The sequence below is a fragment of the Megalobrama amblycephala genome, linkage group LG20 (genome assembly GCF_018812025.1).
Source record: "Megalobrama amblycephala isolate DHTTF-2021 linkage group LG20, ASM1881202v1, whole genome shotgun sequence".
Taxonomy (NCBI): Eukaryota; Metazoa; Chordata; class Actinopteri; order Cypriniformes; family Xenocyprididae; genus Megalobrama; species Megalobrama amblycephala.
The window spans coordinates 12,178,571-12,199,242 of NC_063063.1; the positions used below are offsets into that span (position 1 = coordinate 12,178,571).

Consider the following 20,672-nt stretch of genomic DNA (forward strand, 5'->3'; position numbering starts at 1 on the left):
TAAATGACCTCAAACTTTTGAACAGTAATATACATAATTCATAGTCCTTGATTAGTTCACTCAGTCTTTTATAATTATAAAGTCTTTACCTTTTATAAATTTTTCAAATACTTTCTTCATTGCCAAATCAAATGTGGTGATTAATCTTGTCGATTGATTTGCTTTTATAGACTTAAGGCTTATGACTCTTTATTGAAAAATTTTCTTAAGTGCCTATGGAGAAAATCAGAAAAATACATAAAAGGTTTGCTGCTGAGACTAACCAAAGAATGGTGTACGTTCACATTGTTGCAGTTATCCTCAAAGTCATCAGAAACCTTCAAGTGTTTCATACATTAGTTCACTTCAAATATGAGCAACATCAAACTGATTACCACTGATTAAGTAAAGCATGCTTTTCTAACTAAAGTCTTTCCAGTTTCTTCCTTTCTCAGAATCTTGCAAACTGAAAAGTTGAGAGTCCAGTCAGTTTTTCTGACTAAAACCTAATCTGTCCCAGTCGATAGAGACTAAAAATAAGGTGTGGAATTGCTCGATGCGGCTGTGCGCTCAGAGGAAGCACCTGTGAGCCGTGCTCTTGGGCTTAGCTCCATTGATTCAGCCTGGCTCAGTGGGCAGTATTTAAGAAGCGGGATCCATACAGCAAGAGGCCAAAACGCTCTCACACTCACACTCCTGTCAACACAAACCTCTCCCACGCCATCACATCCAGGTTTAACCAGACGAGCAGAAACAGACGAAGGGATGGTCGTGGCAGCGTCTGACAGTCAGAATAATACTTCACCGAACGCTGCCGAGCTGCCAGGGTTTTTGTCTCCCTGAAGTGCTGCTGGATTATTAGGAGAGACATCTTGCTTTTGTGAGCATTTCATCAGCTCTAATGTAGTGGTTCCTCAGGGGGATAATGTGGGGAGTGAATGAACAAATTAATTTAGCTCAGTAGGAGGACAGCGGCCGAGAGCAGGAGGCAGGCTTGTCAGTATGACGCTGTGTCAAAGAGAGGATTATGGGGGAGAAAACCACACTTGGTATCATGCTGGTGACATCTGCACTGTGCCTGGATGGTGCATCCCTCCACTTGCTTTTCATCAGCCTGTTTAGGCAGACTGACACAGAGTTGGCCTCGTTTACAAGTCAATTCAGTAATGTATCCGAAAGCACCGCCGCCAGCCGACCCTTTCGTATTTACCGTTGCAAGATTGTTTAGTTTACGTGTCGCTTCGAGACAGTGCTCTTCTGTTTTACATTGAAATGTATTTGACCTCCATTCTGGCTGTAATCGCCAAATTCTGTAACACTTAATATAGTAGCAGCTGCTGCATAATGCCGGTTCGGTGTTTGACATTTTATTTACCTGTAGCCTTAGGGAGATGGAAATGGGTTTTGGGAAGGGCATCTAGACTGGTGTCATGCATAGTCATGTCCAGGCCTTGTTTACATTTGCAGTGCTGAAAGAAAATCTATAGAATTCTGAAAAAATGTATTTTATGCATTTAACATGGTTTATTGAAGTTGGTGAGGCACAACCATAGACTGTAAAAAGAGATGGACGATGCACCTTCACTCTCTTCCCTTGTAGTAATTGAAGCCACGAGTGCACTGACATCTTGAGTCTTGAGCAAAAATGAGTACGCCCATAGGTGTTCACAACAAAAACTACCCTGTTCTTCTTCTACATCTTAGATGTGTGTTTAGTACATGTTGGAAAAGTGACGACCAAGGGCAAGTGTATGGCCTCCATGATTTTTAATGACAGCACCAAGTGCAGCCCCACTTCTAGGCATGCCTTTTCACTTCCGAATGAACAAGTTGGCGACATTTTGCAACATCTATGCCTCACTTTTTCCATTCGTGGATTCACCGGCGGTAGTTCGTGTATATTAATATAATCTCAAAATGACCTCTTTTAAAGACTGGATGCTGGATGGAGAGTTATGCTCAACTTGTCAAAATGAAAACGTTTGATTCAGAATTCCCCGTTTTGTTTTAAATAGTTTGTTTTAGGTGTTCGATGGCTTTTCCTTGGTTTACAACACTGTTCAGATCATTTCGGGAGCCACATTTTTTTGATTTTCATTCATGTTTATTTCCTTCACTTTCATCCTCAAAAAGTGTTGAGATGAGATATAAGTCAAGATGAATACTGAAAAGTGACGCAGACTTTAACTTTTCATAATACTTTCTTTTCATAATATAAATAACAATGCCTATTTGCCTTAGATGTGTGTTTAGGATCATTGTCATGTTGGAAAAGTGACGACCAAGGGCACGGAGTGATGAAAAGTAGCATCGTATTGTATTCGATATCTTGATGAAGTATTTAGAAACAGTATAGAGCATTGTGTTTCATACATCTGTGAATTGACAGCCGCAGCGGAGGGAGGCATTTACTTGAACTTTAATTTAACTAAAATATTTATCTGTACCTCAAATTAAACTATGGAATGGCTTTAGAACACTTGGAATAATGCACAGAAACTTTAAATGTTTTGTGCTTTTGTAGAGCTCAATAACCAGAATGACACCAGTATCGGATTTTGGATCGGTCCCGTCCGGCGATACCCGATCCGGCAAAAATGCAGTATCGGCATCGATACCACTGAATATCGGATCGGGATCCCACTGCCACCACCATGTTTCACTGTAGGCACCATGCATTTTTCTTTGTATTCCTCACCTTTGCGATGCCATACAGTTTTGAAGCCATCAGTTCCAAAAACATTTATCTTGGTCTCATCACTCCAGAGTATAGAGTCCCAGTTGTCTTCATCTTTGTCAGCATGGGCTCTGGCAAACTCTAGGCGGGCTTTTTTGTGCCTGGGCTTTAGGAAAGGCTTCTTTCGTGGACGGCACCCATGCATGCCATTCCTCTGCAGTGTACGCCATATTGTGTCACGGGAAATAGTCCCCCCAGTTTGGCTTTCTACTTCTCTAGATAACTGCAGTGAACTTGAATGCCAATTTTCTTTAACCCTTCTCATCAGAAGACACTCCTGTCGAGGCGTTAACTTCTGTGGACGACCTGGACGTCTCTGTGAGATGGGTACAGTTCCATCTTTTTTAAATTTTTGTGTATTCTGACTGATTCTACAGTATTCTGACTGATAAGTAAAGCTTTGCTGATCGTCTTGTAGCCTTCACCTTTCTGGTGTAAAGAAATTATTTTCTTTCTCAGGTCTTGTGACATTTCTCTTCCATGTGGTGCCATTGCTGACAGCATAAAATGGGAAGGAGTTTTAACACCCTTTTACACAGGGGTCCAGCAGACAGTTGACTATAATGAATAATTAGACTCACCTGTGGTTGAATTCTTGTTAAATTAGACATTTGTAGTCTAAAATTTAGCTTTGCTCCAGAGACTTTCAGTGGGGTGTACTCATTTTTGCATCACCCTAATTTGAGTAAAACTGAAAATTTTGTTCTCTAAGTTATATTATTAACCTTACTTTCATGTTATAAGTTAAACAGATGTTATATGAAACTTAGTCTTGTCAACATTTTTTACAGACCGTAGGATTCTAGAGGGATGTAGACTCGTCAAGTGGAGGTAGGAGGATGCAAAGCCCGTGGCTGTTCTATGCAAACATCAATGTCTTGAACTGGATGCGAGCTGTTACTGGTATCCAGTGCAGAGAGATAAACAGAGGTGTGATGGGCTCTCTTAGGCTCATTGAAGACCAATCGCGGTGCTGTGTTCTGGATCATTTAAAGCGGTTTGATGAAGCGATGATGAAGGTGGACAGAAGGATATGATGATTAACAGTGTCGAAAGCTGCAGATAGATCTAGCAGAATGAGAAGTGATGATTTGGAATCAGCTTTCGCAATCCATAGAGCTTCAGTGACTGACAGCAAGGCAGTCTCGGTTGAATGGCCAATTTTAAATCCTGATTGAAGTTAAAAGGTTTATTTTAAACCAACAGAAACCACTGACTGTTATGAACAGTGACCTTTTTATGATATGGATAAATGATTTATACATGCACATCTTTTTAGACTTGTGCAAATATTACTTTGAAGAGAATGACATTATGTGTCTGTCCAAAGTGGAACTCGTTAAGTAGACCACTATGTGACCCATAAGCCCTTCAGAGGGACACAAGCAGTCCCCCTCTTGTGCTCGATGTTAGTCTTCCAATATGAATACAATAGCATGTGTGCATACTGTGGCTCTCTCTGCAGGGGCAATGGAAAAGATCAATGTGGCACACCTGACTTGCCGAGTCCTCCCCACAGAGAAGCTGTCACTTATTAACTTTAATTAAATCGCTGCGGAATCGTGCACAGCTCGCCGGTGCGAAAAACGACCGAGTCCCCTCCTTTGAGAGCCTGCCAGACGCCTTTGGATCTCCTTCATTCTCTCCGTCTATTGGGGTATAAAATGGGCAGTGATAAGCGAGTTACAAAAGGCGTCCTGGGAGAATAGGAAGGAATGTTTTTCACAGTAACACAACCTGGATTGATTCTGATTGATTTTCCCAAACCACCAGTAACAAGCATTGTAAGCAAGTGCTCATGCGCACGCACACACATCTCATTGCCTGGAACGGCCTTATTAAACTTTGTGTAAAGCAGTTCCTGGAATTGAATTCAGTGGAGGGCTTACCGTGGGAGTCTCTCAATGGGCTCCTCATGCATGCTGCACATATATCCTGAATGCCAGGATTGTGTTGGATGATTTTAATAGAAAATACAGAAAAATAATGCGCAAAAGGATCTAACTATAATAAAGATTTGTTTCAGTGGTGCAATTCTGTTTTATGTTCTGGAAGATGCAAGCTGTTATTACAAATAGTGTTGAAGTTATATTTTAATTCGGGCTGTGAATCAATTAAAAAGATGTAATAGCCATTAATCATGTTAGGTAATTAATCACAACTAGCAATTAGAAATATTTACACATCGAATCCCCTAATTTATGTAGAATCAACAAAAAGGAAGTATGTTTTAAATATTGTTTATTGAACAGGATCTTTTCACCCAGTATGTACTATCAAGTCCAGTATCCTCTTAAATGGATGTTGTTTTCAATTTTTGTGAATAAAATGAGTAATTATTAACATTCAGCATTATATTTGAGGCCTAAACTGCAAATGGTCAGGCTACTGTTTTTGTTTATCATTTATTAACATGATCATACAGAACTTGATCAATCTTATAAGAACTTTTCATTTAAAAATATTTAAGAATTAAACCTATTTTAATTAATATCACGTTTAGCTTTGCTTTTCTTTAGTTTCTCTCTGAGAGTCTGCTCATTTTTTTTCACTTCATGTTAAATTAACTTTTTAATTTAAAATGGTTTGTTTTTTGTCAAACAAATTAGCTTCTTGTGCATATTGTTTCTCTCTTTTTATATTTATATTTTTATTTTTGCAGAGAGAATGAGGTTCTGAAGGTTCAGCTGAAGAAGTATGTTGGAGCTGTCCAAATGCTGAAAAGGGAAGGCAGCCAAGGCAATGACGGTAAGGCAGTGTTTTCATACTATAGAAGGGTTTCATGATATATCCTTTAAGCATCGAAATCGCGATGTGCGCATGTCAAGTATAGGGATCGTTAATCTGTACGGACCAGACACCATGGTTCAAAACGCATGTGATTCTCAGATTAATTGCAAAGTTTGACCATAATTCAATGAAAGTTTTTCATTTGAATGTGTTTTAGGTCCTGTCAGTTTAAATATTCAAGTGACTTAAAACCGTTTAAGCGCACGAAGACGCGAAAGAGATCTCAATTCTGAATGTGCAGCTGTTTTGTGCACTCACACAGATCAGCCGTGCAGATACACGTGAGCACCGAATGCCGTATTCTTCTGTCTATTTGTGTCTGAACAGACACATACATGAAAAAAAAATTGTCAAAATGCATGTAAAATATCGAGTATCCTGGTAAACACAGTTGCTTATGGCTTAGATGAACTAAATAATTGAGAAAGAAAACCGGATATGTAACAGTATTTTGGATCCATGCATTCAGTTTTAAAGTGACAGCAGCCTAATATTCCTGCTGCTTTCTGTGTCATGAATGTTAATCAAACAACAAAACACAAAGAGAATAATCACTTTTGTAGTTTAACACAGATTATTTATTTAATTTATCAGGGATGCACCGATACCATTTTTTTAAAGACCGAGTATGAGTACTGATATTTTTTTTTTTCTGGTACTCGCCAATACCGATGCCTATACATTTATTAATTTTTTTTTGTTGATGTGGCAGTTTTCCAAGCACAACACAGTGAAACTAATGAATATAGGACAGCTTCTATATTATTACTCCAGTGAAAAAAGTAATAATTTTTATGTGCTTGTCACAAACTTAAAGCACAAATTTCACAGTGTCCAATAACCTTAAAAGGGCATAATTACCAAAGTCATAATAAAAAAAACATTGTCTTTTTTAACCTGCCTATATTTATATTCATTTAACATCTTTTGTTGTTTTATTAACTTTAATGACAGACAAATATTTAATTAGGCTACTGTCATTTTAAGACCGAATCCATGGATGTAATACTGACACGTATCCTGTTTTCACCTAATGTTTACGTCAACTTAATCCATAACCGACTGTATTTACGTGAAATACTCCACACGATGGACATTTTGACAACTATAGACATTTGTGAATTTGACCATTCAGGCGCAAGGAGAACTGATCGCGCGCTGTCTGAGAGAACTGGGATCGCACGCTGTCTGAGAGAACTGGGATCGTGCGCAAGAAAGAGAGAGAGAGCGCGCTTCTAGTCTGTGTCATTCAGTGCGATTTGCATGCAGTTTGCAATGTGTGGGTTGTCATCATTAATTTTGAAGTATTTCCACACTGTGCACGGAAAATTCTGTCCGTTACATCACGTGAAGTATCGGTCTTTGGTATCAGGGGTATTTTTACGAGTACGGTACAAGAACATGAGCTTGGTATCGGGCCCGAAACCGATACTGGTATCGGTATCTGTGCATCCCTATAATTTATACAGGGAAGTTATTATACATCTGATTATTCAATTTCTGTACCTGAATACTGTTAGACTTACCTGAAACATATAAAATACTATTTATTTCATGTGCATCTTTGTTCTATTAAATTTATCTATGCTTGCAATTTGTTCATTATTTTCTCTGGGTAGTCACTCACCTAAAAAATCACCTCAATCATCATAGAATGATAAATTCTTTCCATATAGAGCTATTCAAGTCATCTGGTGAATTATTTTGAGATTCTGTGACATGCAGCCATTTTCATTTAATTGGTGGTTAGTAATTTTTTAAAAGCTTGTAAAAACTTTTTTAAAACTTATTGCCAGATAAAACCACTTTATCAAAGTCAAACACATTAACATGAAATATTTTGTTGAGAAAAAGACTGTTAATTATATTTTAAATAAAAAACGTCGTTATCTGTGCAGTGATGCATTGAATCTGCAGACATTTCAAGCCCCTGGAGGGTTTGTAAGGAGCCCAAAAATATTTCTAATTAAAAAAAAAAAAAAAAAAAAAAAAAACTTTTATTGAAATATTGCATTGCAGTTGTTCCTTCGTTGCTGCAGACTATTAGCATGTGTGTGATGAATGACATGACATCCCTCAGTGGGATGCTGTCATATGTTTGAACAGCCTGTGTCTATAATTTCACAGTTTTTCTGCGATATGGTGGGAATTTCAATTATCTCTACATCATTTCATCAACAGATTGCATCAGATGAAGATTGTAAGATATTTCCATGCAGTAAGTTTAGTAATGGTAGCACGGCTCTTATATGCAAAGTAAAAGTGTGCCTTACGGGAGCTGAAATGAGAAGAGTTTATCAAAATTCCTGCGTGTGTTGTTTGTGTCTCAGCCCTCCAATAAATCCAGCTAACTGGGGGGATGTACACCCAGCAACAATTGGTTGTGAACCTTTATGATTGCGCTTTGCATCTCTTTAATGGATTTGACAATACATGCTCATCTTCACAGATCAGCAGTCACAGCTCTCCCAGCTCGTCATTGCGGCGCGCTATTACAGTATCAGTCAGATCTGTGTGTGGAAGAGCAGTCTTACAGGAGATTGAGCCTCTGAGAAACCCCAAACGGATGCCTAATGAAGAGTTTTTTACGGCCGGATCATGCTGTGTATGCCAGGTCTATTATGGCTCCTTGTTGGATGCACCAGGCAGCACTATTGATGCAAATTTCCCCTTTTGCTTTCTCTCCGGCTTTCTCTCTCTCTTTCTCCATTGTTGCAAGAAAAAAAAACTAGAAAAATAGAGGCCACCACATGTGAGTCTAATACTCCATTTGAAAACCTAGTGAGCTGCCTATGGAGGCAGCATTTTAAAGCATCAAAGATACGCTCCCAATTTGAAAGTTAGGCATAATAATTGTATTGCCTCCTTTAATCAAATTCTACATTGTTCTAGCCACATTTTACCAATTTATGAAGGGAACACAAATAATATAGCCAAAATTTGTTTTTCTTTTCTCTGTCATTTTATCTGGCCAACAACATGAAGCGATAGTTGTTTAAATACGAGTTATCAGTTCACACATAGGCTTATCGCCGTGTTATTTAGGCGATTTGTTGTGTTTTTCCAAATGAAATGGTGAAGAAAGCTCTGAAGTGACTGAAGTTCATGTAACACAGTAAGCGTGACGTGTGTTGGTGTCGTAGACGAAACAATGACATTCATTCACACAGAGACAAGCAGAACATGCAGACTTATAAGCGACATGCTTTGGCTGTTGTCTCATTCATTTCTACCATATGAAAGCCTTAAAGGGTTAGTTCACCCAAAAATGAAAATTCTGTCATTAATGACTCATTGTTGTTCCAAACCTGTAAGAGCTCCGTTCATCTTCGGAACACAGTTTAAGATATTTTAGATTTAGTCCGAGAGCTTTCTGTCCTTCCATTGAAAGTGTTTGTACGGTCCATGTCCAGAAAGGTAATAAAAACATCATCACAGTAGTCCATGTGACATCAGTGGGTTAGTTAGAAGTTTTTGAAGAATCAAAAATACATTTTGGTCCAGAAATAACACAAACTATGACTATGTCAATCCGGGTTCACGACTCTGCTGACGTGTTATCCGGTGCGGCCGAGCTTCGTTTACAGTCTGAGGGAGACGCACGCTGTATTCAAGCTATTCTACATTGTTTGTATTTTGGTATTGTTATATTTTTTAAAATGGTGCGTAAATGTGCATGTCGCGGATGTCCTAATCGCCAAAAACAACCACGTAAAAGTGCATTACCAATGCCGACAGATGAAAGGATTCAATGGAATCAATTCAATGCAATCAATTCAATGGAATCAATTCAATGGAAAGGACTCTGGAAGAGAAGACAATGCTGAATAAAGTCATAGTTTTTGTTATTTTTGGACCAAAATGTATTTTCGATACTTCAAAAACTTCTAACTGACCCTCTGATGTCACATGGACTACTTTGATGATGTTTTTATTAACCTTTCTGGACATGGACAGTTTACCGTACATACACTTTCAATGGAGGGACAGAAAGCTCTCGGACTAAATCTAAAATATCTTAAACTGTGTTCCGAAGATGAACGGAGGTCTTACGGGTTTGGAACGACATGAGGGTGAGTAATTAATGACATAATTTTCATTTTTGGGTGAACTAACCCTTTAAAATCTCTGCTGTGGGTGAAACTTGTGTAATAGTTTGTGATGTCAAATGTTCCGTCTTTCCTCAGGTCTTTCCTTAGGTTGCCAGTTATTCATCATCAGGGTTAATACACAGTAGTAAAATCTTTTTCATTTTCCTTGTCTACAGATAAACTTTTTGTCGGCCGCGGTACATTATAAAAGTAATCCCAAAAAAAAAAAAACCCCGCAGCCCGCGGCTCTTTAAATTTTCCTGTGACTGCGTTTTCAAAATAGCCCAATTGTTCGGGAAAACCGTGACCCTGGCAACACTGGTTCTCTCCCACCAGACTGGTGTGTAGGTGAGGTAAAGGAAATCAGGCAGTGGACCAAAGCATTGTGAGGGATTAGGATGCTGCCTATGTAGGCTGTAGACAGCAAGGTAGCTCACTAGGTTGTAGAACAGGGCTTAAATGGTTCTTCCCTCCATGTCTTCTTGGCTAATGATGTGTCCGTACTGTACTATGACTTTGATGTTGAACATCAACTGAAAAGGATGGTTGGGATACATCAAATTGATATACAAGCGCACAATACAAGCCTTTTTCATGTCCTGTCAGACTGTGCGCACACGATATGAGCTCTTTTGAAAGTTTTGCTTTAATGATAGTGTGCTCCCGATGTGATCTTTCGTGAACCCACGCTTCTGAGATCATGATATGTTTAAAAAGAATTTCTTGTGTCTCCCCAAAGTTGAACTGCTATCACGGATTTGCAAGTGTTGGATTAGAGCATGCAATTAGATAAACGCCTCGCTCCACCAAAATGTGAAATTGAAGAATCTTTTTCATTCCCATATCAAATATTCTTTTATTAGGCATTGGAAGTGAACAGGAAATCATGCAAATGAGGGAGGTTAAATGTCTTGTCACTTTCAGAGGCTGCAAAGAGAGCAAAAGCAGCTGGGGTTTTCTGTTTTTTTTTCTCTCTCCTTTTCTCTAGAAATATGGGTCAAAGGGAGAGTCATCAGTTTTGGGATAACCCGAGCTGAGAGAACACTACATTTGTCTCAGACGATGAATGGTAGTTCTGTAGCTTATTATAATAGATAAATCTGTATCTGTGTAGCGTGAACTGAAAACTTACAGGAATGGCTCACAGTGGTTGACCAATCGTCCAGTTACCAACTAGTCAATTTGCAAGGTCAACTAGTTTATCTAGATTCTTTTCCTTTTTTATATATATTTTTTTAAAGCAGTGTTGCTTTAATTAGCATTCTAACACAATCTCAGAAAAGTTTAAAAACTGCTACATACTTTTCAAGTCTACCTTTTTTGAAAATAAGAACACCTCCCATATGAAAGACTTATGATCTTGGTTAGTAGTGTTGTTTGCTCAGCCTTGTGTTAAATAAAAAAAAAAAAGTGTTTTTATTTTAGCAAGGATGATGATTAAATATGATCACGGTTTCCACAAAAATGTTGAGCAGCCCAGTTGTTTTCAGCATCGATAATAATGTGAAATGTTTTGAGAATCAAATCAGTATATTAGAATGATTTCTGAGGGATCATGTGACACTGAACACTGGAGTAATGAGCATAAGAGACTTCTTTTATAAACAATAAAAAAAATCTTACCGACCCTAGAGTACCTTTGCCATGTTATAATGCTCAATTAAAGTTAATCTTAAAGGTGCCCTAGAATCAAAATGTGAATTTACCTCGGCATAGTTAAATAACAAGTGTTCAGTACATGGAAAAGACATACATTGAGTTTCAAACCCCATTGCTTCCTCCTCCTTATGTAAATCTCATTTGTTTAAAAGACTTCCGGAAAACACGCGGATCTCAACATAACACCGACTGTTACGTAACAGTCGGGGTCATTAATATGTATGACCCCAATATTTGCATATATGCCAGCCCATGTTCAAGGCATTAGACAAGGAAAGGCAGTGTTAACGTCTGGATCTGTGCACAGACAAGGTAAGCCAGCAAGAACAACAGCGAAAAATGACAGATGGAGCAATAATAACTGACATGATCCATGATAGCATGATATTTTTAGTGATATTTGTGAATTGTCTTTCTAAATGTTTCATTAGCATGTTGCTAATGTACTGTTAAATGTGGTTAAAGTTACCATCGTTTCTTACTGTATTCACGGAGACAAGAGCCGTCGCTATTTTCATTTTTAAACGTGCAGTCTGTATAATTCATAAACACAACTTCATTCTTTATAAATCTCTCCAACACTGTAGCATTAGCCGTTAGCCACAGAGCATATAGCCTCAAACTCATTCAGAATCAAACGTAAACATCAAAATAAATACTATACTCACATAATTCGAAGCATGCATATAGCATGCATGACGAACATATTGTAAAGATCCATTTGAGGGTTATATTAGCTGTGTGAACTTGTAAATGCACTGTAATATAGTTGAGAGCTCATGTGGCAGGGAGCAGGCGAATTAAAGGGGCGGCGCGCTGCCAAAATCAGTGTATAGTTAATGATGCCCCAAAATAGGCAGTTAAAAAAAATTATTTAAAAAAAATCTATGGGGTATTTTGAGCTGAAACTTCACAGACACATTCAGGGGACACTTTAGACTTATATTACATCTTGTGAAAAAGCATTCTTGGGCACGTCTTAAAATGAATATCCATTTTTTTATACTGTACATTTTAATGTTGTGATGCCTAAATTAATTGGTGCCATTTAAAACAATTGATTTTAGTGTTTAATGATTTAATTTAAAAAATGTATCAATTTTTTTTTTTCATTGCATTTATTGTACACTCTCAAACTCTTTGGATGTATCCCATGGTACAAGATTTTGGCATTCAAATTGGATGTGATGGATTCATTGCTTCATCAGCCCTCCTTGACTTATAATGCATTAATTTGTTTGAGCCTCTGACAAGCTAAATGAATCTTAGTTCAGGAAATGGATCAGGGTGCTGTTTAAAAATGAATAAACGTGGCGGGCTTTCGCCTCTCTCCGATGACAGCCACAGTTAATGAGTCAATGAAGGCCATTCTTCACTAGTGCAGCCAGAAAAGCGTTAATAATTTCATGTTTCGAATTCATTACACGGCGGATTGTATTTACTCATCCCTGTTGGGCTCTGGAAGTGAAGCCGTTTTGTTGTTCACGCCTCCGCTTTGGTGGAGAGGTGTAGATGAGTGTGCAGCCTTGTGTGGGTAATGTGGGTTATTGTGTTTACTTTGACTAATGCGGATCCCCGTTGTGTTTGAGAGAGCTTGGTCTTTATTAATCAGAGGGGGTGCGTTCGCAGCAGAGCGGAGACGAGCGGCCGCGTGGGTGGGGCCAGGTGGTCTTCGGCAAGGGGGATGACGTACCTGATCACCTGTTAATGAACGGTGTTAATGAACATTTTAATCATCGCCCGCAGGTTAAACAGGGACCTCATAACTCTCGGCTCAAGCCGTGTCCATTATTGCACTGCCGTCGTGCCTAAAGATAGAGAGGCTGAGCAGGTGTACACCAGATACCTCGGTGGGAGCACCTGGACAGCGATGGCTTCTATTGCCTGTGGTTATTTTTCATTTACTGTCAAGCCATCCTCCGACACTCCACAGTTGCTCCCCTCCGGCGACAGAGCGGGCGCTCTGGTTCTTGGCTATGGTGGACCTCAAGATCTCCTCTGACAGTCAGAGTGTGACGCCGACATTAATTTGTGATTCAGGTCCTGCCGTGCTACCCGAGAGAGAGAAACAGACAGGCGAGTAAAAAGGGCAGAGGGTGGACTACATTTGCCCATCATTACTCAAGCCGTTATCTCAATGAGACTCAATCTTGAATAAAAAGCACAAAGCTAGTTAGGTAAATAAAGACATCGGAAACTCTTTTGTCTGAGGCTCTGAGCTATGGTACAGTGGTTGTGCAGCAGGTTTTGTTTGACACTAAAATTTCTGTGTTGCCTGCTTTGGTAACTGTGGATTTATACCAAATTGATACACGTATCTATTACAAGGGCATACTACAGGGCTTCGGACTGTGACCAAATGGGCGCATTTTGTGACCTTATTTCCTGCCGGTGTAAAAAAATTTTGTTAGAGGTACTGGTGTCACCACCACGTTCAGCAGCTCCACCAAGAGCGGCCATTTCTGTTGCATATTAGAAATATCAAACGGCAAACTAAACAAAAGCAGAACAAAACTGTGCTACTCATTTGAGCTGCGCAGCAAGGACCGTAGAATTAATTACATTGTTACAATTTAAATTCAGCACAGAATTCTCTGTTATAAACTTTTTTTTTTTTTTGTGGAGTTTTTTTTTTTTTTTTTGTAACGGGCTTCCAAATGTCAGATCAAACAGTGCTGACATGGAGAAACATTGTGCCATACAAATAATAGAAGGCTTTTCAGTCCACAAATCACCAACATTCACCATGCGTTTAATGTAGTAATGCTAAATCTAACCATGGTATTGTGACAGAAATAGTCAAATGTTTTTATTATTCTTTTCAGGGTTTGAATAACCATTTGTTAAAGTGAAATTCAAGCACTTTTCAAGGACTTTCAACAAGTGCTTCACACTGTTTTATCCAGCACTTCAAAGCTGATCAAATTTAAATGTTATATTTAATTTGATGTCCAAAAACATTATTGGTTCATCCTTCAAAGATTGTCCCCTTTTGTAAAACTAAAAGTTTCAAATGTAGTAAAACTAATGGTGCGTTCACACCGGACGCGAATGAAGCGGTAAGCGCGAGTGATTTACATGTTAAGTCAATGCAAAGACGCGAATTGACATCCTGCGGCGCGATTCGCGCGAATGAAGCGGTGCGAATGAAGCGGCGCGAATGACGCAGCGCGAATTGAGCGATTCGGGCAAGTTGAAAAATCTGAACTTTGGCGAATTTCCGCTCCGCGTTAACCAATCAGGAGCTTGCTCTAGTAGTGACGTGACGTAGCGTGCTGAGGCAGAAATTCGAAACAACAATGGAGGACAAAATCATCGTCGCTGTACATCTTCATACATTTATAGAAACAGAAATAAAAAGGATCGTGTTTGAAAGAAAGAAAGTGAGTGAGGAGGTCGGACAATCTGACAAGTTGTAAAAAACTGTCTTTACTCAATTTGAGCTATATATATATATATATATATATAAAGACTACAAGCCAACTAAAGACGACCAATTGAGCTTATTCGCTGTAATTTACAATTATTTCCCCGCTGACAAGTTGTGTTTATTCAGAGGAAGTGTGCAGAAAGCAGTGGGAGAGTCTGGGACACATAAAGGAGCGGGAGAGCCCCTCTCATGACGCGAATTCGCGTCTGTTGTGAAGGGATTTTCACGCGCGAATGAAGCGAATGTAGCGAATGTCACGTGCGAATGAAGCGAGTAAACTCAAAATGTTCAAGCGTCCAACTACGCGTGACTAGCGCAATTTATTTGCGCAAGTCGCGTCTGGTGTGAACACAGCATAACACTTGGTGGCAAACAAACACTTTTGTTTAAAAAAAAAAAGACTTGAAATTACCACTATAACCAGTAGGTGGCAGCAGAGGAGCACTTATTTGCTTATTAGCCATTTCAAATGCCTAATATATATATATATATTTTTTTCATGTTTTGCTGTTGAATTTATATTTAAACATTATGAAATCACTATTGTGAAGTATCAAATCATCAAGAAAACTATTTTTTTTCAGAGTGTGGCACTTTTTGTACTGAAGTATGAAAAGACAAAAACTTTTCTGAAAAACAAAAACTTTTCTTTAAATTGTAACTAAATTGCACAAAAAGCAAGTAAAGAGCACTCCTTGTATAATCACTGAAGCTGTCGGTCTGTTCAGTATGATACTATAGAAGAACAAAGGTACACTTAATAAGAGTAGAATATTTACATTTTCCCTATAAATATGAGGTTTTTGCATGTTACTGTTGTTAATAAAAGTTCATTTCATCTGCATCTCAACTCTGAGAAATAAATATGAAATATTATTAGTAACTACACTTATTAATGCAAAATAATAGTAATTTTTTTGATTAAATTACCTTTTATGATTAAAAATACCACTACCAAATCAGGTGCTGGAGCTACCATCTGTAAAACTTAGTGACACAGGAGCAACTGCTCTCAAATCTTAGTCGGGAGCCCTGTACTGCTTGGGTCTGTATGATTTTTTTTTTTTTTTTTTTTTTGTTAAAGAAATTAAGGTATCCTTAATAGGTAAGGTAAGGTATCAAGAATGCATTAAATTGATCAAAAGTGACACTCAACGTATTTACTGTATTATGTTACGAAACATTTATTTATTTCAAATAAATAGAGCTCATGTGAACTTTATATTCATCAGAGAATTCTGAAAAAGAATGTATCACAGTTCCCAGCATAACTGTCTTCAACATTGATTATAATAATAAATATGTTTTCAGCATCAGATCAGCATATTAAAATGATTTCTGAAGGATCATATGACACAGAACACTTGAGTTAATGGCTGCTGAAAATTCAGCTTTGCCATCAGATAAAATACATTTTAAAATATATGAAAACAGTTATTTTAAGTTGTAATAATATTTCATAATATTACTGTTTTTACAGAACAAATATGCAGCCTTGGTGAGCATAAAAGACTTCTTTCAAATACATTTTAAAATATCTTATTGCTATGCGTTTTATATGCGTTTAAATATCGGCCATCGGTTATTCACAAAACAGGAAAAAATTATTGGTATTTGCTTACTGGTATTTTTTTTATTAGTATTTGCCACAATTTTAATATCAGCGCATATATTTCAAGACATAAATACCTAGATATACATCCATCTATTTCAAGACATAATCATTATGTATCATAATTGTTCAAGAATATAACAGCAATTAACTTGCTTTTCTGAAATGGTCACACACAATTTTGAATAATGAGACAGAGCTGAACTCATGTCATGCAACAATCATTATTACTTTGATTTTATGCTGCACATCACACACAAAGTAAACTGTAGGTAAGGTGAAATGTACAAAATATTGGTAATATACTGTTTCAAATGTTTCTTTGCATTGTTTGTGTGGGTTGGAGTCTTGCCCCCGGCATGTTCTTATCCTCTCTATACCAGCACGAACAAGCCCTTAAACTTGTTGTGTTTATGCCTTGGCTGTTTTCTCCCTGTAGCATCACTGACTTTGTGTTCGTCTTGCACAATGACATCTATACAGTCAGGGTGAAGTAGAGGGCAACAGATTGTAGGCAGCACAAGGAACCAATGCAACAGTTGCGTTCTGGTGAGTAGCAGCTGCTTATCTGACATTATTCAGATGAAGCTGGACTTCAGAGGCCTATACCATGCTGAGGCCCTCCAGGAAAGCTCTGCGCTCAAACAGACCTGCGCTCATCAGAGAAGCAGCTTGGCGCTTCTGCTCTTATCAAAGCAGGGCTGGCCGTTCTGCCTGTCCCCAGGCCATGCTTCAAAAAAGCACGAGGAGATGAAGAGTAAAAGCAGGCGCTGCTTGTACCTGGCCCATGCTAATGCGTTTCTCAGCGTGGCGACTTAAGCTCTTCAACATGCATGATGGTTATCGTGGTTAATTGAACCGTTTCTTGTTAACCTAGCAGCCAGACTGAAGAGGTGATGGCTGCCGGCAAGTTTTTGCACTTGATAAGCGTTTGGGAGCCAGAACTTTTGTGTTTGTTGTCTTCTTTTGCGTAACTAATTGTAAACTAATAAGCATGACTGTTGTGTTGCATTATAGCTGTGTCAAACTGCAGACAGAATTAAACAATTTGTGGGTCACCATAGCTTTAATTTTAAATTAATGTTAAAGTCAATGTGAATTGTTTGCAATCTGTTTTTCAGAGAAAAACAAGATATTCAATAAAAGAAAAAGTAGGGTGATTTTTATCCATCAGGAATTGTAATAACGGAGAAAGAGTTTCAAAAAAAGAATTACATTTTGAATAAAGATTATGAGGACTTTATTTAGAAATTCTTTGGAATACCATGCACTGATGAATTGTGCACAGTAAAGCCACAGACAGAAAGTACATGTGCTCAATTCTGATTATATGCAGGCCTTCTTTTGCAGGTCTATGCCTTTGGTGCACTTTTAGAATTGGTGCACTTTTATTTGTTGTAATATTTTGTAACTACTTGTTTGCCACACTTATAAATTAACCCTTTGCCGGGAGTTTGATTGACAAGCGATCTAACCAGTCATAACGCCGAATCTGCCATTTTGTCCGACAAAGCAGTCAGGAGTTAGAAGATTAACCTTGGTGGAGTTGAACTTGAAAAATGGTGTGTACTGATGTCTTTCCGCGTTTGAAAAAACATTCCTTCTCATGTTCATTCATGTTTATTTGATGCTATAAATTAACTAGTAGGAAGAGATGATCGGTTCACGAGCCGCTTGAGCTGAGGCACTACAGCGGTATTGTCACGACACATTAAAGAGCTACAAAACCGTTTTTATTGTTCGAAGTTCTTAAAAAATTACACAGCTTGAAAGATGGGACTTTGTTTAATATCATAAAAAACCTGCTCTGTCTTGTCTGTCAACATGTCGTCAGTGTCCTCTTTGCTCCGCAGTGTATTTTTTACTTTGTGTAGCATGACAGCGCCATGGCTTGTCAGACAAAGCAACAGAAACTAAGGGGGGCGGGTCTTTGCGAAGGGTCAATTATGCAAATTAATAATGTTTGAAACTAAAAAACTGTTTTTACACTTTTGTTCAACTTAATGTTATCTTTAATGTCCTTCTGGGGTAAGAGAAATCCAAATTTAGTGATTTGTAATGACTGATTAGGCTAAAATTTTGTAACATTTTTGTGTTCTTGTGATCTATAATGAGACCATTTTGTCTAGGGTTTAGTTATGACAATGCTTAGGTTAACCTTTCAAGATTTTATTTGGTCCTGTGTGCTTTTTTTAAGATAATTTGCAGTGTTTCAGTGAAAACTCTCATTTAAAGTGACTTCACTGATTTTCAACCCGCTTTGTATTGTTACAGTGATGGTATGCTAATGAACAACATTTACTCATTTACAAATTCACTTTAATTGTCAGCAAAATTCTGGACTTTTGACAGCTCCAGGGCTTTCGTGTAACTACAGATTATACTTCCACATTTTTGTATCCCCACAGACAGTCCGATCAACAGAGGGTTATTAACAGAACAGTTATTCGGTTTATCACTGAAAATTGTATCCTACTTTGTATACTCTTTAAACATAATAATGGTAAAAAGGCATAAAACACTGTGTTCATAGTCATCCTGTTTGCAATGTTGACTACAAACATAGAGGTTTTTCAGATTGTCCGTTGCAGTGTTCTTTTTACAATTCTTTGCAGCCAAATGCGCTGGATCCTTCACTGGAAACCGAAAGTAACTCACTCGTGCTAAACGTTTACTTTTTGAAATCTTGCACCTGGGAAGAATACAAGTTGACACCATTATAACTAAAAGTTTGCTAAGAAGTATTTTCTACTAAAGCAAGTGATATTTGACTCTGGTAAAGCATGTCCATAGCAGACTGATGGGAGCGGCCTTGCATGGCAACATGCTCAGTGCATTATGGGTGTTGAAGTTTTGGCAAAAGGGAAGATGACAGCCTTTTCTTTGTTTTCTCTAGTCAGGCAGCACTGATTTCATTTTTTTTCCCCTCCTTTCGACTGCAAAGTTTTATTGTAAGTCCATTTTGCCAGCGGTGAAGTAGTACCCCTTTTAAGAATGATTTCCCTTTGGCCTTGTCCATAACGCGAAGTATTACCCTTACCCTCATATTTTAGGTTGCATAATGGTGTCTGTGCATTAATTATGCAAACAGACATTTTGACATGGTTTTTTCATGCACATTTTGATGCAGCTGACCCCATGATCTCTAAGCATTTCAGGATTTTAGTGCTTGCTTTCTGCTGAGAAGTGTTAATCTTTTATGCAGAGTACCACAATAGATGCGAGAAGGTAAAGTGTTTTTCTCCCTTCTTTCATCCAGCAAACTGTTTGAGCTGATTTACATTATTCCTTGCATCTCTGAGTTCATCAATGTGACATCTGATATAAATTTAGCCAAAACCAGGAACTATTGGACCATCTGTTTGCTCCAGCTGAGCTCGTCTCATAAACGTCTCAAACAGCAGCTGCCATCACTATTATAGAGAAAAGGAATTGTTCCAGCATCATTAGACCTACAGGCTTTTCAAATATGACTGTATTATTTCTGGTTTGTACTCTTCTCCGTGTGCTAATTTTTGAACTATAATGAGTTTTCAAGGGAAAATATTCATGGGCTGCCAAATCAGATGAACATGTAGGACAGCTTGTGTATTGAAATGCTTGAGGTCAGTTTGGTTCAGACTCATCACGTTGTGCTGAGGAGAATTTTAGATGACTAATCACACCGGGCTCATGTTAGACAGGTTTATCAGAAATACGTGCCATATGACTGCAAGGGAACAGCGATCTAAAGTTTGCATCACAATGCTCAATCTTATTAACACTTTGCCACTGGTGACTTAATATCTAATGGCAGTTTAATCTGAACAGTAATTAGGTGCCTGGCTGATTAAATCGGATATGCATGTTAAAGCTTATTTGTGTATTTGCATGAATGCCAGGGGAGGAGATTGCCTCAATTTCCTGCAAGAGAATGTCCTTCCTTAGCCTTGAACAGCTTCTTAGCAAAGTCTGATGTCCTTCATCAGCAAAGTCTGATGATTCTTCATTTTTGTTTTGTGAGGATTTTTATATTTGTTTGATTTTTCAACTTGCTTCATGATGAGGCCTTATGTTCGTGGAAACTCAATACTTATTTATTTATTATTTATTAGGTGTGTGACTAGATGGTTAGCTCACGAGAACGAGATGAGACAAGATTTTTACACAGTATTTTTAAGAAATCCTCAATGCATGACTAGAAAAAGTTGAAATGTTTTAACTAATCATTTTGTAATGAATTTCATTTCAGTTCTACTTTCTGAGTATGAATTAGTCAGCTGACTGGCTTCTCTCCTGCATGATCTCATATGAGTCTCTTCAGACATTAGAACTGTACATGAATTATGTATGAGCTTCTACAACTTTAGACCTCCAAACTAAACTCCATTCCAC

General features: G+C 38.1%; 1 protein-coding gene across 5 annotated transcripts in view; it reads left to right on the forward strand.

Moving 5' to 3' along the window:
* Positions 1 to 20,672, forward strand: part of snx29 (sorting nexin 29) — a 158,798-nt gene that overhangs the window by 22,948 nt on the left and 115,178 nt on the right. For all 5 annotated transcript variants that reach the window (XM_048170870.1, XM_048170873.1, XM_048170872.1 and 2 more), the window contains exon 14: positions 5,379 to 5,464. In XM_048170870.1, the coding sequence (XP_048026827.1) occupies positions 5,379 to 5,464 (86 nt within the window). The remainder of the gene's footprint in view (positions 1 to 5,378; positions 5,465 to 20,672) is intronic.